This window comes from Trichechus manatus, unplaced genomic scaffold (genome assembly GCF_000243295.1).
Source record: "Trichechus manatus latirostris isolate Lorelei unplaced genomic scaffold, TriManLat1.0 scaffold00035, whole genome shotgun sequence".
Lineage (NCBI taxonomy): Eukaryota > Metazoa > Chordata > Mammalia > Sirenia > Trichechidae > Trichechus > Trichechus manatus.
In genome coordinates, this window is record NW_004443971.1 from 2,530,846 (window position 1) to 2,553,682 (window position 22,837).

The 22,837-nt window shown below is 43.0% G+C and overlaps 1 protein-coding gene across 2 annotated transcripts in view; it reads left to right on the forward strand.

Annotated features, from left to right (window-relative positions):
• Nucleotides 1-22,837, forward strand: part of KCNH1 (potassium voltage-gated channel subfamily H member 1) — a 636,098-nt gene that overhangs the window by 255,427 nt on the left and 357,834 nt on the right. For both annotated transcript variants that reach the window (XM_004375180.2, XM_004375179.2), the window contains exon 7: nucleotides 3,879-4,308. In XM_004375180.2, the coding sequence (XP_004375237.1) occupies nucleotides 3,879-4,308 (430 nt within the window). The remainder of the gene's footprint in view (nucleotides 1-3,878; nucleotides 4,309-22,837) is intronic.

Genomic DNA, 22,837 nt, shown 5'->3' on the forward strand with positions numbered 1-22,837 from the left:
TTATTGGTGTATAGGAATCCAACTGATTTTTGTATGTTTATCTTGCATCCTTCTGCTCTGCTGAATCTTTCTATTAGTTCCAATAGTTTTCTCATGGAGTCTTTTGGGTTTTCCGTATATACTATCGTGTCATCTGCAAATAGGGACAGTTTTACTTTTTCATTATCAACTTGGATGCCCTTTACTTCTTTTTCTTGCCTTATTGCTGTAGCTAGGACTTCCAGCACAATGTTAAATAGGAGTGGTAATAGAGGACATCCTTGTCTCATTCCTTTTCTCACGGGGAATGTCTTCAGTTTCTCTCCATTTAGAATGATGTTGGCTGTTGGTTTAGCATAGATGTACTTTATTATGTTGAGGAATTTCCCTTCTGTATCTATTTTATTGAGAGTTCTTATCAGGAAGGGGTGTTGAACTTTGTCAAATGCCTTTTTTGCGCCAATTGAGATGATCATGTGATTCTTTTCCTTTATTTTATTTATGTGGTGGATTATGTTGATTGATTTTCTAATGTCCAACCACCCTTGCATACCTGGTATGAATCCCACTTGATCATGGTGTTTTTTTTTTTTTTTTTGATATGATGTTGAATTCTATTGGCTAGAATTTTGTTGAAAAGTTTTGCATCTATGTTCTTGAGAGATATTGGTCTGTAATTTTCTTTTTTTTATGGTATCTTTGCTTGGTTTTGGTAGCAGGGTTATGCTGGCTTCATAGAATGAATTGGGAAGTATCCCTTCCTTTTCTGTGTTTCTGAAATAATTTGAGCATTAACGGTGTAAGCTGAATGTTTGGTAGAATTCTCCAGTGAAGCCATCTGGGCCAGGGCTATTTTTGTTGGGAGTTTTTTTTATTACCTTTTCAATCTCTTCTCTTGTTATGGGTCTGTTCAGATTTTCAACATCAATTTTTGATAGTTTGGATAGGTAGTATGTTTCTAGAAATTTGTTCATTACCTCTTGATTTTCAAATTTGTCGGAGTATAGTTTTTCATAATACTCTGTTATGATCCTTTTTATTTCAGTTGGATCTGTTGTAATGTCCCTCATCTGATTTCTTATTTGGGTTATTTGCGTCCTCTCCTGTTTTTCTTTTGTTAGTTTGGCTAGAAATGATGATTATTTCGATTGTAAGTTTTATGACTACAAAATTGTTATTTGTTTTGCTTTTTGAAAGTGTAATAAATCTCACCTCTCCTTCCCCCACCTCAACAAAATACTTTGTGTAGCAACCTGATCTGTAGTCTTTATTGACAAGACTATGCTACATATAAGGAGCCCTGGTGGTACAGTGGTCAAAGCGTTTTGCTGCTAACCAAAAGGTTGGTGGTTCAAACCCATCAGCAGCTCCACAGGAGAAAGATAATGGCAGTCTGCTTCTGTAAAGATTTACAGCCTTGGAAACCCTATGGGACAGTTCTGTCCTGTCCTGTCCTATGGGAGTTGCTATGAGTCAGAATCGACTCAACAGCAGCGGGTATACTACATATCATTTGTGTGGTCACGTGTCAGAAGGGCTCTGTATTTGTCAAGGAAGGCAAATTCTAGCTACTGTAACATATATCCCCCAAAGTTTCAGTGACTTACTTCAGAGGATTCTTTTTCATGTCACCGTACAATTCAAGTTGAGTGGGCAGGAGGAAGGTGTTCCACATAGTCCTTCAGGGATCTAGGGTCATTCCATATTGTACTTTCACCCTCTTCAGTACGTGGCCTCAAGGTCACACTAGCCTCATCTGGAAGGCATAGCAGGGTAAAGAGAAAGCACACTTATTTGTAACTACCTTGGCCTAAAGGGGAAAAATCAAATCAGTTGCTGTCAAGTTGATTTTGACTCATGGCAATCCCATGTTTGTCAGAGTAGAACTGTGTTCCCTAGGGTTTTCATCGGCTGTGATCTTCCTTCCAAGGTGCCTCTGGGTAGACTTGAACCTCCAACATTTTGGTTAGCAGCTGAGCACATTAACCATGTGTACCACCAAGGGACTCCCTTGGCCCAGAAGTCACCTGCATTTTACCTCATATTCTATTGTCAAGAACTAGTCCTAGTGATCCACCAAGATAGAAGAAGGCTGGGAAATAGAGTTTGGGTGTGTCCAGGAAAAGGAAATAGCCTTATTGAGTCTCTGACACAGGCTCATTGGAAATTATTTATACATTTTCCTTCTATCAGTGACATAATCTAACCTTTGGGGTGTTGTCATTAAGGGGGCAGGGGACAAGAGAAAATAGCAGTGTCCTGAGGCCCTGAAAAGGTCCCTGAGTGGTGCAAAGAATTTGTGCTCAGCTGCCAACCTACCCACCCAGTGGCACTGTGGAAGAAAGGCCTGGCAATCTGCTTTCGTTAAGATTACTGCCAAGAAAACCCTATGGAGTAGTTCTGCTCTGTAACACATGGTTTAGAATCAACTATGAGTCAGAATCAACTCGATGGCAGTGGGTTTGTTTTTTGTTTGTTTGAGGCCCTGCAAACTGTCCAGTGTTTAGAATAGTGAAAAGTCATTCAATCTACTTGGTGAAGGAAATCAACCTACTCTTGGAGTTTTGCTATGTAAGAAAGGACAAAGTCTTGATTCAAATAAATAAATTTATATTTTGTTTGTTTTTTAATGGAAGTAGGAAAAAGCTAATGGAAATCTCCTTTGCAAACACTTTGCAGTCACCTTGGAATAGGAGTTTTGGGATTTTAAATCATATGGCTTCTGTGATAGGTTTCAATTCTTTTTGGAAATAATAGTGTATTAACTTTTGGAGAAGATTTAGAGATCCTCCAGTCTGCCTTGCTCATTGTCTAGATAAAGGAACCAAGAGATAATGAATTGTTCAAGTTCACATAGTAAGTTAGTGGCAGCTTGGGTCTGAAGGCCTGTTTTCCAGATTTCTACTCCAGGGATCTTTCCACCATCACAGTACTGTTCCCTAAGGAACTACCATTTGGAGAATAGACCTGTCCTGGTGGAATAGTAGAAACCAGCCAGAAGGGATGAGGCTTGGCCAGGTGAGATAAGAATGTTCTTTCAGCTCTCAGATTCCCTGATTAGTGGAGTTTAAGTAGATGGTGGCTGATAGTATAATCCCTAGCCTGATAGAAGTGATGTAGCCTTCCAAGCATTTGTAACTTTCCTAAGAAAACAGAGCCTCAGTTCTTCATTTTTTTCAGCTGTTTTTTAAAAATTCATCCTTAACTTTTTTTAAATCTGTCTTTGTTTATAAAGTATCTTTTTTCTAATTATAAAAGTAATAATTATAATTATATAAATTAAGTAAATATTTAAGTATAACTATACATATATATACAAAAACAAAGAAAAACAAAAAAACACAGCTATCGAGTCAATTCTGACTCATAGCGACCCCATAGAGTTTCCAAGACTATAAATCTTTATGGAAGCAGACTGCCACATCTTTCTCCCACTGAGCCACTGGGGGTTTTGAACCACCGACCTTTCACTTAGCAGTCGAATGCTTTAACTACTGTGCCACCAGGGCTCCTTATATATAGAGAGAGAGAGACACACACAAATATATCAAAAAAGCCTGTAATTCCAATGCAGCAACAACAACTGTTAATGTTTTGGTGTCTTTCCTGACCATTTTTCTGTACATATATATGTATGTATTTATGCGTAATAATACATATGTATATATGTGCATATATATCGGTATGCAGTTTTGTCTCTTGCTTTTTTTTCTTAATACCATGTGGTGAGCATTTTTCCATATCGTTACTTACGTGAAAACAACTTTTTAAGATGGCATAATAATGCATCTCGTGAAGTGCACATACACACTTGCTTAGGGAAACAGGTTGGTGGGAAGGAAGGAAAGGAATAGTATCTCCGGTCTTTGGCCCTGACGCTGTGTCCCTCTTCTCCCCAGGGCATCAGCAGCCTGTTCAGCTCCCTCAAAGTTGTCCGGCTGCTCCGCCTAGGGCGAGTGGCCCGTAAGCTGGACCACTATATTGAATATGGAGCTGCTGTGCTGGTCCTGCTGGTGTGTGTGTTCGGGCTGGCTGCTCACTGGATGGCCTGCATCTGGTACAGCATTGGAGACTATGAGATCTTTGATGAGGACACCAAGACAATTCGCAACAACAGCTGGCTGTACCAACTGGCCGTGGACATCGGCACCCCTTACCAGTTTAATGGTTCTGGCTCGGGGAAGTGGGAAGGTGGTCCCAGCAAGAATTCCGTCTACATCTCTTCATTGTATTTCACCATGACCAGCCTCACCAGCGTAGGCTTTGGGAACATCGCCCCATCCACAGACATCGAGAAGATCTTTGCAGTGGCCATTATGATGATTGGATGTGAGTATGACAGGCGTTGGGGGAGTGCTGTTTGGCCATCCTTTCTGTTAGTTGAAAAATTGGCTGAAATGCCAGAAGGATTGGGGTGTAATAATTTAAAACAAGAAACAGATGTTTATTTTAAAAAAAAAAGGAAGGACTGGCTTTACAGTTACCTTGATAATCAAAGCAGCACATGCTTACTGCAAAAAACTTAGAAAATACCAAAGAGTGCAAAGTAGAAAATGAAGAGATAACTACTGTTGCCTTTTGGTGTCTCTCCTTAGAGACTATTTTCTATGCATATCTGAACACATAGATGTAGTTGTTTGTAAAATTAAAATGAGATCATGTCCTATATACAGTTCTGTTCATATAACAGTGCACTGTGGGAGTCTTTCATGTTAATTTAAACATAGCTCTAGATCTATACAGTCCAATATGGTATGAGAAAAAGACTTGTAAAAATGTAAAATATTTGTTAGTTATCTGTTATATTACTTATATTTTGGAATTATAATATTTTATGTTGAATTTATAATATTTTTGATATATTAGGTTAAATCCAATATTCTATTACAATTAATTTCATCTGCTTCTTTTTACTTTTTTAATGTGGCTACTAGAAAATTTTAAATCTTACTTCTATTGGACAGCACTGGTCTAGGTCAGCACTTCTGATGTCTGATTGATAGTGGAGAAATTTTTCAGCTCGGATGAAAAAAAAAAAAAACAGAGGGAAAAGGATCTTGTTCCGCTGAGAAGTAACAGGTTATTGGATTAACTCGACTCGATTGAAAGACAACCTTAGTTCTTGAAGAACTTAAATCTGAATTATTTACCACTAAGCATTTGTGTAACGGTTGCTATTGCTGAGTCTGGAAACATTTGGCCGATACTGTTCTGGTAGGAGTGGACCTCATTGCGCTGGGGAAAGAAAGTGAGCTGAGTTGCTTGGATTTCTTTTGGGAAACTCCCAAGTCTGCAGTATGCAATGGGTTGCATGAGGCTCCAGCATGCTCCCTATTGTTGCTGCAGTGACAGATTGTGACAAGGGGAGAGGACAGCTTTGGTGAAGCATCAGTGTGGACAGTGGTCTGGTTACACACTATGAATCTTGGGCTTTGGTTCCAGCAGGCAAAAACAGTTTTGTTTGATATGTGGTCCTTGAGGGTTGAGTAAAGGAGTTAATGGTTAAATCCAAGAGGGAGTTCTAAGACAGGGAAACCTGAAGTTTCAGCTTGACTTGCTTTGTCCAACCAACCAGAGGTAGAGGGTCCGCTCTGTGAGTGGGTTTTGTACCTTCAAATCATTAAATTTGCTACTTTCTGCCTCCTTTTTGCAACTGCCTCATCATTTCTGCTGCAGCCTTTTCATACAAACTCCCACTGCAGGCACAGAGCTGGCCTCAGTACTTATGGAATGTGTCTAAGGGGTCATTAATTTCTGGGAAGTGTGTGCCAATGAAGCTTTGGGGATTACTCCTTACTTTAAAAGGGGTTTAATAGAGATGATTGCCTGGCCATGGGAAACAGTGTTAAATATCTGTGGGTGGCTAATTGCCTCAGCTTAATTAGAATTTGAGGTGTTTTCTCATGTCTCAGAAAAGGATTTAAGACTTTGCTTTTCTAGAACTATTTCAACCTTAAAAACACCCGTTTCCTCGCAGTGGTTTCTGCATGTTTGTGAGCCTCAGGGCACCCAGTGAACTAGCAAATGCACGGGGCACAGGGCACAATTTCGGCCTCTTAGAGAGGAGAGGAGATACTTTGGCAATCGAAATACCCCATTATATCCATTACGGAAACTTTGCTAAGAGTGGTCAGTTAGAAAATGGGCCCTATTTCAGGGGCTCCCCAAATACTTTCAAATATGAGAGGACTTCCCTGTAACTTCTTATCTGGAAGAAATGAAAAAAAGAAAATAGTTCTGGTGGCATATAATAAGGATATGCAGTTTAGTTTCTCCAAAACCATTCTTCTATGGAGAGAATAATTTCCTGCGTATGGTCTCCCAGGAAAACCTCAAACAATTATAAAAATATCACCCCTGTTCTCTCCCCGTCTTCTCAGAACCCAATAGAAGTAGCAATGTTTCTAATTCTTTAAAAAAAAAAAAAAAAAGGTGTAATCCATGGGTGGTCACCTCTGAATTATGCAACAAAGTATGATGTTTAGTTAGGCAAGTCTGACAGCGACTTTAAGTGATTCCACTGAAATTGGGACTTCACAGTAATACCGTTGCTTCTATACTTATTATTTGCCAGGCACTGTGCTGAGTGCTGTACATATGATTTCTACTACTCACAACAACTCTACAAATTAGAGGTTATTATCTCTATCTCATTAGGAAAGGGAAGGAGCCCTGGCGGCACAGTGGTTATGCACTTGGCTGCTAACAGAAAGGTTGGTGGTTTGAACCTGCCAGCCACTCCATGGGAGAAAAGATGTGGCAGTCTGCTTCTGTGAAGATGTACAGCCTTGGAAACACTATGGGGCAGTTCTGCTCTGCCCTACAGGGTCGCCATGAGTTGGAATCAACTTGACGGCAATGGGTCTAAGAAAACAGAGGTCCAGAGAAGCTAACTCACTTTCCCATGAACACAGGGAAAGTAAGCAGCAGAGACAGGACTCAAATCCAGGCGTCTCGGAAGTAAAACCTACAGTCCCACTGGATGGAGTTCCTGGGTGGCACAAATGGTTAAGCACTTGATTGCTAACAGAAATGCTGGTGGTTTGAACCCACCCAAAGGCGCCACCCAGAAAGGCCTGGCAATCTGCTTCTGAAATGTCACAGGCATAAAAACCCTATGGAGTGCAGTTGTACTCTGCAGCACATGGAGTCTCCGTTGGTCAGAATCGACTAAATGGCCGTGATTTGGTTTTGGTTTTGGCCAAAGCTGAGCCCCCCAAGATGGTGTGGTCTAGCAACACTGACTGCAGGCAGGCTCGCTACACTTACACATGGACACAAGGAGAATTCTGTCTCTGAAACTTTAACAAGCCAGCAATTTCTGCAACGGAAACTTTTTGTATGCTTGTTTGTTGTTGTTTTAATTTAAGAACAAGATTACAGTACAGACTCAGGGGACAAGGTGCTTAGAGACCAGCCGTTTTTCCGTTGTTATTTACAGTTACAGCTGTTCCCTTGCAGTGTGACACACATCTGACAAATTCTTGTGCTAACAACAAAGTTATTGCACCTTGTGTAACGTGGTGATAATTATCCTTGTAAACTCACATCTTGAACAGCCTTTGTTCAGGACAACTACTGATGTCTTATTAGAGTTACGGGATTCTCTTTCATCTTGCTTTTGCCTGTGTGTGCACACATGCACACTTACCTCCTTACTCTATGGTACATGGGATTGGACTGACACCAGCAGTGTGATCTCTGGTGATGGGGAGCATTGACCACAACCTTCAGTTACGCCAGGGACTCCGTGTGCTCTCTCCCAGTTCACCTGGCAGTCAGGCCCAGCATTCCCTAAGGGGCATAAAGAGACACAAAGTCAGTGGGCTTTAGACGTAATGGCATATCATGATTCTTTCCCGTTTGCCTTTAATTTTATAGGCCTTGGTAGTAGTTGTTGTTGTTAGCTACTGTGAAGTTGGCCTCTGGCTCATGGCAACCCCACACATAATGGAACAAAACACTGCCCCGTCCTGCGCCATTCCCGTGACCAGTTGCGGATCAGACCACAGGGTTTTTATTGGCTGATGTTTGGAAGTAGATCACCAAACCTTTCTTCCCGGTCCATCTTAGTCAGGAAACACCACTGAAACCCGTTCAGTATCATAGAAATACACAAGCCTCCACTGACAGACAGGTGGTGGCTATGTATGAGGTCCATTGGCTGGAAATAGAACCTGAGTGTCCCACATGGAAGGCAAGAATTGTACCACTGAAACACCACTACACCCAGGCAGTAATGGTATCTCTTGGTTATTCTGATTCATTGTATCAGCATCAGATTAGTAGATTAGCCAAGCTTTCTGTTGCTTCTCCTCTCTCTCTGTTCTGTCTCCAAACATTTTATTACAACTTGGCTAATTCTCCAGTGGATGCCAGAAAGAAGAAAAACTAAATATTTTCAAGCTTTCTCTCGTTTCCTAGTTCTGATAAAAAATTATAAAAACTGCTGGCTAAAAAGAGTTTTTGTGATTAGCTGTCAGTTTAAGTGATCTCTGATGTCCCAACTGCCTAGTTTCTTGTCTGTCTTTCATTCTGGGGTCTTGGCCTGGACCAGGGGCAAGTCAGCCCCTGCCCTTCTCTCCCTGGCCCTTTGCATGGTTCTGCGGTTGTCGATAATAGTGGCATCAAAGGGACAGATGTTTCCTGCAAGGGTTCACCCTGAGGTGTGGTGAGTGTACTCACTTTTTTGCACATATGACTCTCTTAGGTGCTGGTAACACTGAGAGAAACTTTAGAAGTAATGGTTACATTGCACAGTAGTCCTCTGAGACACCTGGAAGAGGATGCCTTCCATTCCACAAGCATGTACCGCATGCCTCCCTGACAGGCACTGGGCTAGGTGCTGAGCATTCAGAGAGTACAGGTGTGGTTGGTACTCTCAAGGAGCTGGAGGCCTGCTAGTCCTGGAGGGAGGTAGGAAGGATGGAGACAGGCCCTGTCAGTCCAGCAGCCAGTGACTAAGCCCTGGAGATGGAGTCTTCACGGTGGGGTGAGCCTTTCCAGGCCTCTGAGTGATTGATCAGAGAAGGAAGAATTGTTGCTGGAGAGAGTCTCTTTATCTGGGAGGTGTCAGTCTCAGGATAGGGATGTGACTCTGTCTTAGGGACCTCTCCAGGGAGAATTTAATGGCAAAGAGACAGTTCCCATTTTCTTAATATGGGCTGTGCACTTTCTTGTTTCTCCCCTCATAATGTCATGGCTGTCATTCTTGTCATTATAATTAAAGCACATTCCTTTCATCTCTCTCTGATAATGGCGGGGGGTCTAGACATTGTACTCCTACTGCAGACACCTCTGCATCCCCTCCCCCCAAGCTGAACATTTGGTCTCCCACCTCAGCACTACACAACACCTGTCGTTTTGAATTTCTTTCTTTCTCCTAGGTTCTCCTCTACCTCAGCTCTTTGAAACCAGAGCAGAACATCTGTGCTGAAGAGATCCTCGTGAACATCTGTTTAGTCCACAACAGCCTCCCTTTCTAGTCCTTCTGCTAGCTGACAATTCTTCATTCAACCCCTACCCTTGGGGCCCAGGAGCTCCCAGAGACCAGCTGGCTCGCCCTAGTGGTTTCCTTATATCCCCTTCATTCCTGGGGGAAGGGACATTAGTAACTGCGCCCCTGACACACGACCTTACTGCTTCACTGACTTGCAGTCCAGCAGTAGACTGTGTCCTCCTTTTGGCTTGGATTGTCGCTTGTATACAAATATGGGCTTTTTTCCTGTCTCCTTCGTGATCTGACTTAAACATTTCTTATTTCTTTACCTTTTACCCTGGCTTAATGCCTCTTTTTGCCTTTTTTACCAGTATACTGGTGTTTCTAAAAAATTTGGGTCACACCTCCCAGGAGGCTATAAAGATACTCGTGGGACACTTCATACACATAGCAGACTCTTAATAAATATTTATTGAATGTGAACAATTGGAAAGGCTCTGGAGTTTTGGAAGGAGTCCCCAGGACTACTGGTAAAGCTTCTTTATTAGTTAGGATATGGATTCTGCTGCTGCACAGAGACCTAGAATAGTAGTGGCATCAACAAGGCATCCATTTCTGAGAAGTTTCTCTGCCTCATTAGAGACTCAGGCACCTCTACTGCCTCCAGTGCAAGACTGCCTTACTGGAATCCCACAGGGCTATCCCGACTTTAGCCAGCATGTCTTTTTTTCCAGAAAGTAGGAAGGAGTGGAAGAGGAAGGATGGACACGCTCCTTCCCTTTGAGAATAAGACTGGGAAGCTGTCAACATTCTTATTATTTACATCACATTAGTTGGGGCTAGGTAGCTTGGCAGGGTTCCTGGTAGTGCAATGGTTAAAGTGCTTGGCTGCTAACTGAAAGGTCAGTGGTTCAAACCCACCAGCCTCTGCATGGGACAAAAGACCTGGCAATCTGCTCTCAAAAAGATGACAGGCTTGGAAACTCTATGGGGCAGTTCTGCTCTGTCTTACCGGGTTGCTATGCGTCAGAATCGACTTGACGGCACACAACGACAGGTAACTTCGCCACACCGCTGTAAGGGAGGCTGGGGAATGTAACTTTATTGTGGGTGGTCACGTGCTCAGGTACAAATAAAATAAGATAGACAAGGAGAACATAGTGGAGGACAACAAGCAGTGCCTGCCTCAGCTTTCCTTTCTCCTCCATCTCCCTTCAGCTGACAGCAGCAAACATTTAGCTCTCCATTACAGGCAGATCTGTTTGAATCTCGTCCGTGAAATGCTAGCTGAGAGACTTCAGTTCAAGTCCTAGATCTGCTATGTGCTTTTTGTTGTACCCTTTAACCTACCTGGTTTCAAGTTCTCTTTCTGTGAATTAGGGGTAAGAGGCTTTCCTGGTAATCTCAGTTTGTAGAAGTGAGAACTAAATAAGATAATAATGTATGATAGTTCTTTGAAAAAGGTGAAAATTTTACATTCAGATGTCGTTATTTTATTGTTTGTTAATAACAGTGATTGTGTAATTCTTTTTTTTTTAATTTTATTGTGGCAAAATATATATAACAAAAAATTTGCCGTTTTAACCATTTTTAAGTGTACAATTCAGTGACATTTATTGCATTCACTGTGATGTGCTAACATCCGCACTGTTTATTTCCAGAAGTTCTTCATTACCCCAAACAGAAACTCAGTACCCCTTAAGCAATAACTTCCCATTCTACCCTCTCCCCAGCCCCTGGAAATCACTAATAAACTTCTGTTGTCATTGAATCATATGCATTCATCTACTGATGGACATTTGGGTTGTTTCTGCCTTTTGGCTATTGTGAATAGTGCTTCAGTGAACATTGGTGTACAAGGGTGGTGTGATGGATCGCTTTCGTGTGGCCTTTCTAGCCAGTCTTGTAATTCCCACCCAGGTGATTGGGCATGACTGCAAATAAGGCATTTGTGGCCCATCAAGGGGATTGGTCAGTTTTGCCTTAAAATAGAGCCAATTGCAGAGCAGAGAGAGGACCCCACTACCACCAAGGAAGAACAGCCAGGAGTGGAGAGCGCGTCCTTTGGAACCAGGATCCCTGTGCTGAGAAGCACTTGGAAGCATGAGACTGAGAGAGAGCTGTAACCCTGAAGATGGTGAGAAGGGGTGGCAAGCGAGACCAGCAGGAGAGACCGGCGGGAGACCGTGCAGTGAGCTTCCTGGCCCACGGAGAGAGAAAGCTGAGTGCTGGGTGCCTCTGGGGACTTATTGGCAGGGGCTAAAAGAGCTTTGTCTTTGTTAACACTTGCCTGAGCAGTGCAGAAGCCAAGGGGCCAAAGAGAGGTGTGCCTGTGGCACGGCTGGGAAGAAGCTGTCCTGATGGAAGAACTGTATCCTAAGTGTTTTTCTGAGACTGAATTGTAGCCTGTTACTTCCCTAATAAGCCCTGTAATCATGAATATTGTCTGTGAGTTCTGTGTGGCCATTGCAATGAATTATCAAACCCAGCAGAGAAGTAGCAAGTGCTGTGGGAGGTATGGTTGGTGTCAGAATTGGTAAAGATGGAGAAGAGAAGAGGCATGTCTGACCTCCGCCTCATAGGAATCAGCCCTGGACTGTTGATCTTAATTCTCAGAGGAGAAAATAATTTTACTTTCTTCCTTAAAATTGGTGGGAGGAAAGCCTACCAGGGAAATCCTTTTTAAAAATAAATCAGTAAGTCTGGTCCATGATAAAACAAAGGCTAGATTTACCTGCAATTCCCTAGAAGCTTAATCAGTCAATGGTTTACTGAGTACCTCTTTGTTCCTTAACAAACACTTCTTGAATGTCTGCCATGTGCCAGGCACTGTGTTAGTATCTAAGATGGAGCAGTGAATGAAATAGAGACAACCTCAGCCCTCACGTTGCTTATAGTCTGCTGAGGGTGCAGAATAAGGAAATTGCCACGAAGTGAGATGAGTCTCTACTAAGGAAAGGATAGGTTGTTATGAAAACATGTGCAGGGACCCCTCGCCCAGTTAGGGTTCAGGAAGGCTAGCTACACCCCCACCCCCCATTTATTTGGAGAGAGCCCCGGGCCAGGTGCTGAAGGCCTTCCAAAAATTCATCACCTTTTGTCTGTTTGCAGATGTCTCCCCAACCAGACTTCAAGCTGCTTTGGGGGAGGGGTTATGTGGGCCAATACCTGCCCAACAATGGACTCAATAAATATTGAATAAATAAAGGGAAGGAGGAAAAATAAGACATCATCCCTTCCTCAATTCACTTACTACAGTTTAGTTTTGAAAATAAAAAACTGCATACGGGAAAAGTCATGTGAAGCTGCTGTTGTTAGATGCTGTCAAGTTAGTTCCAACTCACAGAGACTTTATGTATAACAGAATGAAATGTTGCCCAGTCCTATGCTATGCTCACAGTTGTTGCTATGTTTGAGCCCATTGTTGCAGCCACTGTGTCAATCCAGCTCCTTGAGGGTCTTCCTCTTTTTCACAGACCCTCTACTTTACCAAGTGTTGTGGATTGATTTATGTCCCCCAAAAGTGTGTGTCAGCTTGACTACACCAAGATTCCCAGTACTCTGTGATTGTCCACCATTTTGTCATCTGATGTGATTTTCCTCCGTGTTGCAAATCCTACCTCTATGATGTTAATGAGGCAGGATTAGAGGCAGTTATGTTAATGAGGCAGGATTCAATCTACAAGATTTGGTTGTATCTTAAGTCAATCTTTTTTAAGATATAAAAGAGAGAAGCAAGCAGAGAGATGAGGGGAACTCATACCACCAAGAAACAAGAGCCAGGAGAATAGGACATCCTTTGGACCCAGGGTCCCTGCGCTGACAAGCTCCTTGACCAGGGAAGATTGATGATAAGGACTTTCCCCCAGAGCCTACAGAGAGAAAAAGCCTTCCCCTGGAGCTGGCACCCTGAATTCAGACTTACAGCCTCCTAGACTATGAGAGAATAAATTTCTCTTTATTAAAGCCATCCACTTGTGGTATTTCTGTTACAGCAGCACTAGATAACTAAGACACCAAGCATGATGTCTTTCTCCAGGGATTGGTCCCTTCTGATACTGATAATATGTTCAAAGTAAGTGAGACAAAGTCTCACTATCCTTCTTTCTAAGGAGCATTCTACTGTACTTCTTCCAAGACAGAAGACCAGAAGAGTTGTGGGATGACATCAAGGACATCATATATGAAGAAAGCAAGAGGTTATTAAAAAGATTGGAAAGAAAGAAAAGACCAAAATAAGTGTCAGAAAAGACTCTGAAACTTGCTTTTGAACATCAAGTAGCTAAAGCAAGTGGAAGAAATGATGAAGTAAAAGAGCTGAACAGAAGATTTCAAAGGACAGCTCGAGAAGACAAAGTAAAGTATTATAATGAAATGTGCAAAGACCTGGAGTTAGAAAACCCAAAGAGAAGAACACGCTAGGCATTTCCCAAGCTGAAAAAACTGAAGAAAAAATTCAAGCCTTCAGTTGAAATATTGAAGGATTCTATAGGCAAAAAAAATTGAAGGATGTAGTAAGCACCAAAAGAAGATGGAAGGAGGAATACACACAGTCACTTTACCAAAAAGAGTTGGTCTACGTTTAACCATTTCAGGAGGTAGCATATGATCAAGTACTGATGGTACTGAAGGAAGAAGTCCAAGCTGCACTGAAGGCACTGGCGAAAAACAAGCCTACAGGAATCGATGGAATACCAATTGAGATACTTCAACAAACAGATGCAATACTGGAAGTACTTACTTGTCTATGCCAAGAAATTTTGAAGACCTGGCCAACCAACTAGAAAAGACCCATATACGTGTCCATTCCAAAGGAAGGTGATCCAAGGGAATGCAGAAATTATCAAGCAATATCATGAATATCACAGGCAAGCTAGGTAAATTTTTACATGTGAAGCTGGAAAGCAGTAAATGTTCGTGGAGTAAGCAATAGAGTCAGCTTAATGCTTTCAGATTCTGGAAAGACGGTGATTGTTTCAGAAATGAGGAGAGGTTGCATTAAAAAGGAGAGATTGTATTTGTCCAGTGAAAAATGGCTGAATTTGCATCACTTATAAAGAGAGTAGGCAAGAATAATATTAATAAGGATGAGTTATTGAGCATATACTGTGTGCAGAACACTTTATACACATTGTTCATTCACCTCTCCTAACACCACTACGTCATAGGTGTTATTATCCCAATTTGCAGGTGAGGAAACGGAAGCTCAGAAAAGTCAACTATTTTCCCAAGGGTCAGCAGTTATGTGAATAGTAAGGCCAAATTCAAACCCAGATCTCTGACCCCCACCAGTCTATGCTGCCACTCCTGTTGCCAACAGCACGGAGAATGGCCCTGGAGCAGAAAAAGCAGCCACCCAACCCCCTCCTTGCCAAACAGGGCAAAGGAAAGAGAGAAAGATGTACTGATTTCAGAGGGAGCTGAGTGCCTGCTCTGTGCCTCTTGCTTGTCAGACCCTGTCCTCCTCTAGTGCTTGGTGACCACCTCCAACTAGCCATCATGTGCCAAGAGATGTGAATAGTAGTAACTTGGAATAAAATAATTGGATTTTTTTTTTTTTTTTTTTTTAAGATTGATCTCTCAATCCTCTAGTCTTCCATTTCAAAAAATTATTGGGATGTAGACTTTGCTTTTTACTCTGTGGACACCACCAGTAATTTCTGGGTTATATTGCTCAGTTTGATAGGGTAAAGATGTCACAGCCATGATATTGGTCAGCTTGTTTCCATCAAAGACTGACCCCTTCTCCTGGATACCACCCCCCAACCCCCACCCCTTTTGAATGGTTGCTACCCAGGGAGAAGACTAACAAGACAACTGGAATAATTTATGGAAGCAAAGACACCAGTCAAATTGTGTCCGAGACTGATGTTAGAGCACAACCCTAGTTTTCATTTCTGGAGTTGCGACAGCGTGGAAAGTCTGTGGGATCAAAAGAGACCAGCATGGGCATAATTCCTGGCTCTGCTACTTAATAGTTAAAGAACAAGCTACTTATTTCCTGAGCCTGTTTCTTCGTCTGTCAAATACGAATGATGCAGATTAAATGGCATTAATAAAAGTAAAGGTTCCTGACTCTTTCAGAACTTTTGTCTGTCTGGTGTCCCACCCACAGCCACAGATGTTGACCTGTTGGTGTTATGGACTGAACTGTGCCCCACTAAAAGGTATGCTGAAATCCTAATCCCAGTACCTATGAAGGGGACTCTGCTTGGAAAGAAAGTGTTTACTTTTGTTATGTTAATGAGGTCCTACCAGAGAGAGGAGTAGGGCTGGTCTCAAACCTGATCCTTTCTAAGTATTGCCTTACAAAAAGGGAGAACAGAGGCAGACGCTCAGGGAGAAGAGACCGTGTGAGGAACTGTCTACAAGCTAAGGAATGCCAAGGAATGCCCGGGGCTACAGACGAAAAAGGACCCTCCCCTGGCGCTGATGCCCCGATGTGGAATTCTAGCTTCCAACATTCAGGAGACTGTGAACTTCTGTTCTTTAAACCAACGCATTTGTGATATTTTTGTTAAGGTAGCACTAGATAACTAAGACAGTTGGTGATGATACCTTTCACCACCCTTGGTCTTTAGTGTTGTTCATTTATTTGTTAGTCTATTCGACAAATTGTAAGCATTCGGAAGGGTTTTAGAGGCACAGAGGAGGTATTGTGTACAAAGGTGGTGATGGCATAGGGACAGCACAGTGCTGTGGACACAGAGAGCTTGATAAGGGTTTGCTGTGAAAATACATAGCTAGAAGAAAATCTTCGGGTGAGGCTGCTGTAAAATGAGGAGCTGTCAGGGCTGACTTCATAAATTTCCACCTGACTGTGACTTTGCAGAGTGGCAAAATGTTTCCATTTTCACTTTTCCCATTGTGATCCTCTGTGCATGTGTGAGAGAGAGTAATTTTAGCTCTCATCAGCTAGAGGTCTGGCTCTGAATCAGAGCTACATGGTGATAAAAAACCACTGTCTCTGCAGGAAACTTTGGCAAGGAGAGGGGTCTTGGTAGGAAGAACGAAAGGAAAGAGTAGGAGCCCTGGAAAGAAAATCAAATATATAAAAATTTGCTACAGAGTTCTGCAGAGCTGCAGGTGCTCTGAATGCAGGGCTAACCCTGTTCAGAAGATGACCCTTTACTCCTCCTTGGGGGAAAGGGATCGGGTAGGAGCTGGTCTGAGCTGAAATGAGGGTGACAGAGCCAAAGCTGGGGTCTGCCTCCTGATAGTAATCATAAAAATGAGCACCTGACCCCCTTCTTAGAGCTCCCCAGGCTTTGTATGAGGAAAGCAGAATACATCCTTTGAAGAAGGAACGATAAACTTTGAAGAGTTCCTACAAAGCAAGGCCCAAACATGCAAATTAACAGAGAACAGAGGGCTGACTGCGGCCTGCAGAGAAACACAGTGAGGGAGGTTTGGGGCCTTGGGATTAACCATCAGGCTGAACCTTGCCAAGAAGCAAGCCAGAAGGCAGAGGGGGCAGACAGAAACCATGGGGATATCCAAATCAACCAAACCCAACCCATTGCCGTTGAGTTAATTTCGACCCATAGCGACCCTATAGGACATAGCGACTCATAGTGACTCTATAGGACAAAGTAGAACTGACCCATAGGGTTTCCAAGGAGTGGCTAGTGGATTCAAACTGCCAACCATTTGGTTAGCAGCTATAGCTCTTAACCACTGCGCCACCAGGGCTGTTTTTTTGCTTCCATCCCTCTCGGGGAAACTCAGGTGTTTAATTACACTGAGTTGAGCTAACGTGCTTAGCTCAAGGCTGGCACCTTGGCGGGAATCCAGAACCTTAACAAGTGGCAGGGGGAGGCAGGGTTTTTGAGCAAAGACCCTTCTGAACACGAGGTTGTACTTGTGACTTGAGCCTTCTATCTCTGCTTCTCTTGCTCCCTCCATCCACAAATACTTACTAAACCCCTACTCACACTTAGAGCTGGTATGAGGACAGGTGGATAACAGCCATTCTTTTTCTGTGATAATTAACCAGATCCCCAGTTATCTCATGGGCACTCACAGAGTTTTGAGATTGTAAACGACTTCAGATGTCATCAGAATCACTTCCTTGTTATATTCTGGGATCTTTTCCCCAATGTTTGAATGCCCCCAGGAATGGGAATGTTCTGTTTTCTACTTTTCTGTGGATTCCACCCTTACTCTTGGCTCTTTACTCTGGAGAGTTCATGGTACAAGTCTACGTTTTCTTTTTTGCAACAATGTTTCAAATATCTGACAACCACTGCTCCTTGCCGTCAAGTTGATTCCAACTCATAGAGACCTTACAGGACAGAGTAGAATTGCCCCATACGGTTCTGAAGGAGCAGCTGGTGGATTCCAGCTGCCAACCATTGGTTAGCAGTCAAGCTCTTAACCACTGTGCCACCAGGGCTACATAGAGTCAGAGTAGTAGGAACAAAACAATGCTTTCTATTTCTGTTGTTTACCAACAAGATTGGTAGAACCCACAGAACAGTTTAAAGGGGATTAGCAAACTCGCATGTTAATTATAATCTCCCTCTTCTTCCAACTGGTAGCATCTGCTCTTCTTCGCTTGGCCACTTATAACACTTACCGCATGGTCCTCAGTTGATCTGTGAACTTCATCCTGCTGGATCATGAATCTTTTATTCTACCAATACACTGAAGTTACTCTTCCATGTCACTCACAATGACATGCAGAAGCTCTGTACTTTGCTCCCATGTGGGAGAAATGCCCTGCTCTTACCTGTGTTAAACTCTGGAACTAGTATATTCATATTAGCAGTAATAGAACATTTTCCTTTGACTAGCTTGCTTTTTAAAAAAATTTTAATTATTCTAGTCCCTTTTCTTAGCCTCTAATGTGGATTGTCTTGAGTTTGGACTAGAAGACACTGTGTACTACTGTACTCTTACATCACTTCTCTTCTCCCAGAATCTCATTCTATACCAATGTTCCTAGACTCTTTCTCTTAAGATGAGCCTACTCATTGTTTTGGTTTTTTTGTTGTTCTTGAATTGTAAGCGTTCTTCATATATTTGGGATACTAGACTTTTATCAGATATGTGATTTGAAAACATTTTCTCCCATTCAGGGTTTATCTTTTTACTTTCTTGATAGTGTCCTTCAATGTACAAAAGTTTTAAATTTTGATGAAATCCAATTAATCTATTTTTTTCTTTTGTCTTTTGTGCTTTCGGTGTCATATTTAAGGATCTTGATTCTTTAATCTACCCTCTTGTTTATTACCTCCCTAGCTTCAAGTCAAGGAGCCCTTGTGGTGCAATGGTTAAGTGCTCACCTGCTAACCAAAAGATGGTTTGAACCCACGAGTGGCTTGTGGAGGAAAGACCTGGCAATCTGGTTCTGAAAAGATTACAGCCTAGAAAATCTTATCGGGCAGTTCTACTGTGTCATATAAGGCTGCTATGAGTTGGAATCGACTTGACGGCAAATAGCAATAGCCTCAAGTTATCCATGAATTTGATCAAGCCATCAATTTGAGAGAGCTCTGGCCTATTTAGTTAATTCCATCATGTTGACATTGTGTAAAAGCAGGGCATGCTCCAGAACCGCTCTTCCTCTCTCGGTCACTTCAGAAACTTGCAGGGGAGCCTCCTAAATGTATCAGTGAAACAATCTGACTGAGTGTGGGGGAAAACACTGAAGCATCAGTGAGGCACGTAGCTCGTTAAATCCACAACTTTATCAAGGAAAGGATACTTGGAAACACTAGTTTTTGAATTTCACTCACCAGTTGTCTCTTATTTCTATGTAGTGAAAAGAGGCATGGGAAATATTTCTGAGACTCTCAGTTTTGGGGGGATACTGCTGAAAGTAGAGCTAAGACTGTGATTGTGCGGACTGATGAAGAGCACCGCTCTCTAGTGAGTGCTCCAATCGTTACCCGAGTCTGGGGGGAGGCATGCGGTGAAGCCTGGCAGCATCTTGTCATCCCTCCCCTGGCACCTTGTCTGCCATGATGCTCTGGCAGCCAGACATGGCCGCTGCTTTCCCGTATTAAACCACCAACCTGCTTTTCACAGTCAGCTGGACCCCAGAGACCTGGCTGTCTCTAATCCCCAGCATCAGAGTCTAAGCACAAGGTTTGGGGCCGGGAGAGGACTTGCAAGAGGTCCCATGCTGACCTTCCCACAACCAGCCCAGCTGAAAATAGAGTCCACAACGTCCACCTCTGGGATTTCAGACCTGACTATGTGTTTGCCACTCATGCTGCCCCTTGACTAGCTGCTCCCCAGACACCCTGAATGAAATCAGCTGAGAGCACATGAGCATGCAGGTGAGGTCTAATTTGGAGGGAAGTAAGGGTTTACACTGGAGTGTGGATTCGATTTAGGGAGAATGAAATATTCATTTTAGTTCTCTGTTCCTAGGTGGTGCAAACAGTAACATGTTTAGCTGCTAACTGAAAAGTTGAAGGTTTGAGTTCATGCAGAGGTGCCTAGAAAGGAAGTCCTGGCAATCTGCTTCTAAAAATTCAGCCACTGAAAACCCTGTGTAGTACAGTTCTACTCTGACACATGTGGGTCCCCATGAGTTGGTATCAACTTGACAACAATTGTTTTTTTATATTGGTATGATTTAGAGCAAGCAGAGTGTTTGGCATGAATTGTGCCGCTTAATCCTCACAGACTCCTTACCTGGCACATACCAAAAAACCAAACCCATTGATGTCGAGTTGATTTTGACTCATACTGACCCTATGAGACAGAGTAGAACTGCCCTGTAGGGTTTCCAAGGAGCCACTGGTGAATTCAAACTGCCAACCTTTTGGTTAGCAGCCAAGCTCTTAACCACTATTCCACCAGAGCTCCTACCTGGCACATAGTAAGTACCAAATAGATGACTGTTGGACTTATTAATCACTATTATTAGCATTACTCTTCCTCATTCTTTCTATCTCCAACCCAAATAGAGATGTGGATGTTGCCACAGTTGAGAAAGTAAGGCAGAGTGGCTGACTGATTTTCCAATGACACAGCTAGTGAATGGAAGAACCAGAGCTTACACCTGAGTCTTCTGAAGAGTTTCCTCAGTAACCCACGCCTGCACATTGAGAACCCCACAGAGAAGGATAGACTGGGCCACTTTTTGACTGAGATGGAAGACACAATGCCCACACACAGAGCTCTTGGGCTTTAAGCTGTTGTGGTGAACAGTTTACTGTTAGCAACAGTCTCAGTTCATTGGACTCAGAGCTAGATGTTGGGAACTGGAAGGCCAAGTCACTTTCTGGATATGGAGAACCAGTGCTTTGCTTTGGGGAGGTGTCCATATCAGCCATTGGGATCACAGACAGTGGAAGGGAGCAGAACCAGCCACAAGCCCCTGGTGCTCTGTGTATAGAAGCTCTTTAGTACCAGGATGTCTTGGTTTTATATGTTTGGATGTCAGAATAGTGACCATGTTGGTGATAGAGCTAATAGCACTTAGTACAGACCAGGCACTCTTAACTCATACTGACGCCTTGAACACTCACAACCCTATGGGATGGGATCATTATCACCATTCTAATTTTACAGATAAGAAAGTGGAGGCACAGAAAGGCTGTAAGTCATTTGTCCCAAATCAGATGGGAAGGGGAGGAGCTGGGGTTCATAGATTCCAACTACAGATATTCACTCACTCTGGGTATATGGTAAGACCTTCACTATCCACAGATTCTCTGGGGGCACATTCAGCTTTCAGGGCATGGCCCTGTCTCGCCTCCATGCTACTTCTTTACTCTGCTTCTGCCTCTCTAAGGGGCTGAGGGAATGGGGAGTTCACCTCTCTGATGAATATCTGCAGTAGAGATGTTCTCCTATTCTCCTTACCTTTCCTTAGCTACTCATTCTCTGTGTAGCTTTGGAAAGTTCCCCAAACCAGGAGTTATCTCCTGAGCTCAGATTTCCTCATCTGTAAAGTGGTAGTGATGATGCCCACCTGTTAAGGTGATTGTGAGGATTAGATTTAATGTCTGGGAAAGTCGTCAAATGGCGCCTAGCACATAGTAAGTACCAAATAGATGACTACTGGACTTCTTAATCACTATTATTATCATTCCTCTTCCTTTCTCTCTCCATCTTGGATAGAGATGTGGGTGTTGCCTAGTGAGCACTGTCTAAAAGTCGTCTGAATCCAGCCACTCTCTCAGAGTTGGTGTAGAAGTCCACCCATAAAGTGTAAGAAGGGGGCCTGGTCTATGCAGCCCCAACTTCAGAACCCTCTCCTTTGGGTGTAAAATGACAGGAGTTATTTCAGGTATTTGTACCATTGATCTTTGGCATAAATTAAGTAGCAGTGTCCCAAAGAGGATTTCTCCACATCTTCCACTGTGTTTAGCAGCCCTGCCTTCCCAGCTGCAAGGCCGCTAGAGATGGAGGGCCCTGATGTGGTGGGAATGCAGAGGCACGGGAGAGGCTCCGTGGATCAGCAGGGACAGAAGCCCGAGAAGGACACTCTCCTCCACAGGCTTCTGATGAGGTCACCACTTTGCAGGGCTCACTTCGCTGCTGCTTTCCCCCTTTAATCAAGCTTGCTGGAAAGCAGTTTTCTCATTATTTAAATATCCTCCAGTTGAATGTTCTCACATTTATAACTTAATGCTCTTAATCATGCGTATTAGCAAGAAAAATAGTTGGCATTGCATTTCACCTGCCTGCTGACATTCCGCAGTTTCTTAGGCTGTGAGGTGGGCCTATAAATACATGTTTCCTGGTCAGGTACATTAAGAGATCACTGAACAAGAGGATCTGCTCAAGTGCAGTAGCCCTTTCCACCCTGATGGCAGCTCACTGTCGTCAAAGGTCAAGTGTGCTTGGCAGGGCCATGCTTCCTCTCAGGGCAGGGTGGGAGGGAGACAGCAAACATTTGGAGTCGGCCCAGTTCTGTGTTGGTCCCAAGGAGTGATTCTGCTTTTTTATGCCTCAGTTTCACCACCTGGAACTTGGGAAAAGTAGCCCTCAACTCTTCTTTCCGCAGATGGAGTAAAACCAGTACCAGTTGCCATTGATTTGATACTGATTCATGGTGACCCCTCGTGTGCCAGAGTATAACTATTCTCCATAGGGTTTCAGTGGTTGATTTTCTAAAAGTAGATCACCAGGCCTTTCTTCCGAGGTACCTCTGGGTAGACTCAAACTTCCAACCTTTTTGTTAGCAGCCAAGAATGTTAACCATTTGCACCACCCAGGGACTCCCAGAGGGAGGTAGTTGGGGTAGATTTGAGATCTACTCTGCAACTTTGGGCTGGGAGAGGACTTCTGAAAGTTGACTTGAGATGTATTAATTCCATTGGGAAGGTGAACAGGAGCTTAATTTCCTGATTATGGCATTCCATTTTTTTCTAAACTTGTATTGAATGCTTACTGTGTACAAGGCATGTAATAGTTATTTTCTGTTATCAAATAGTCTACCTTTTACTCTGAGCC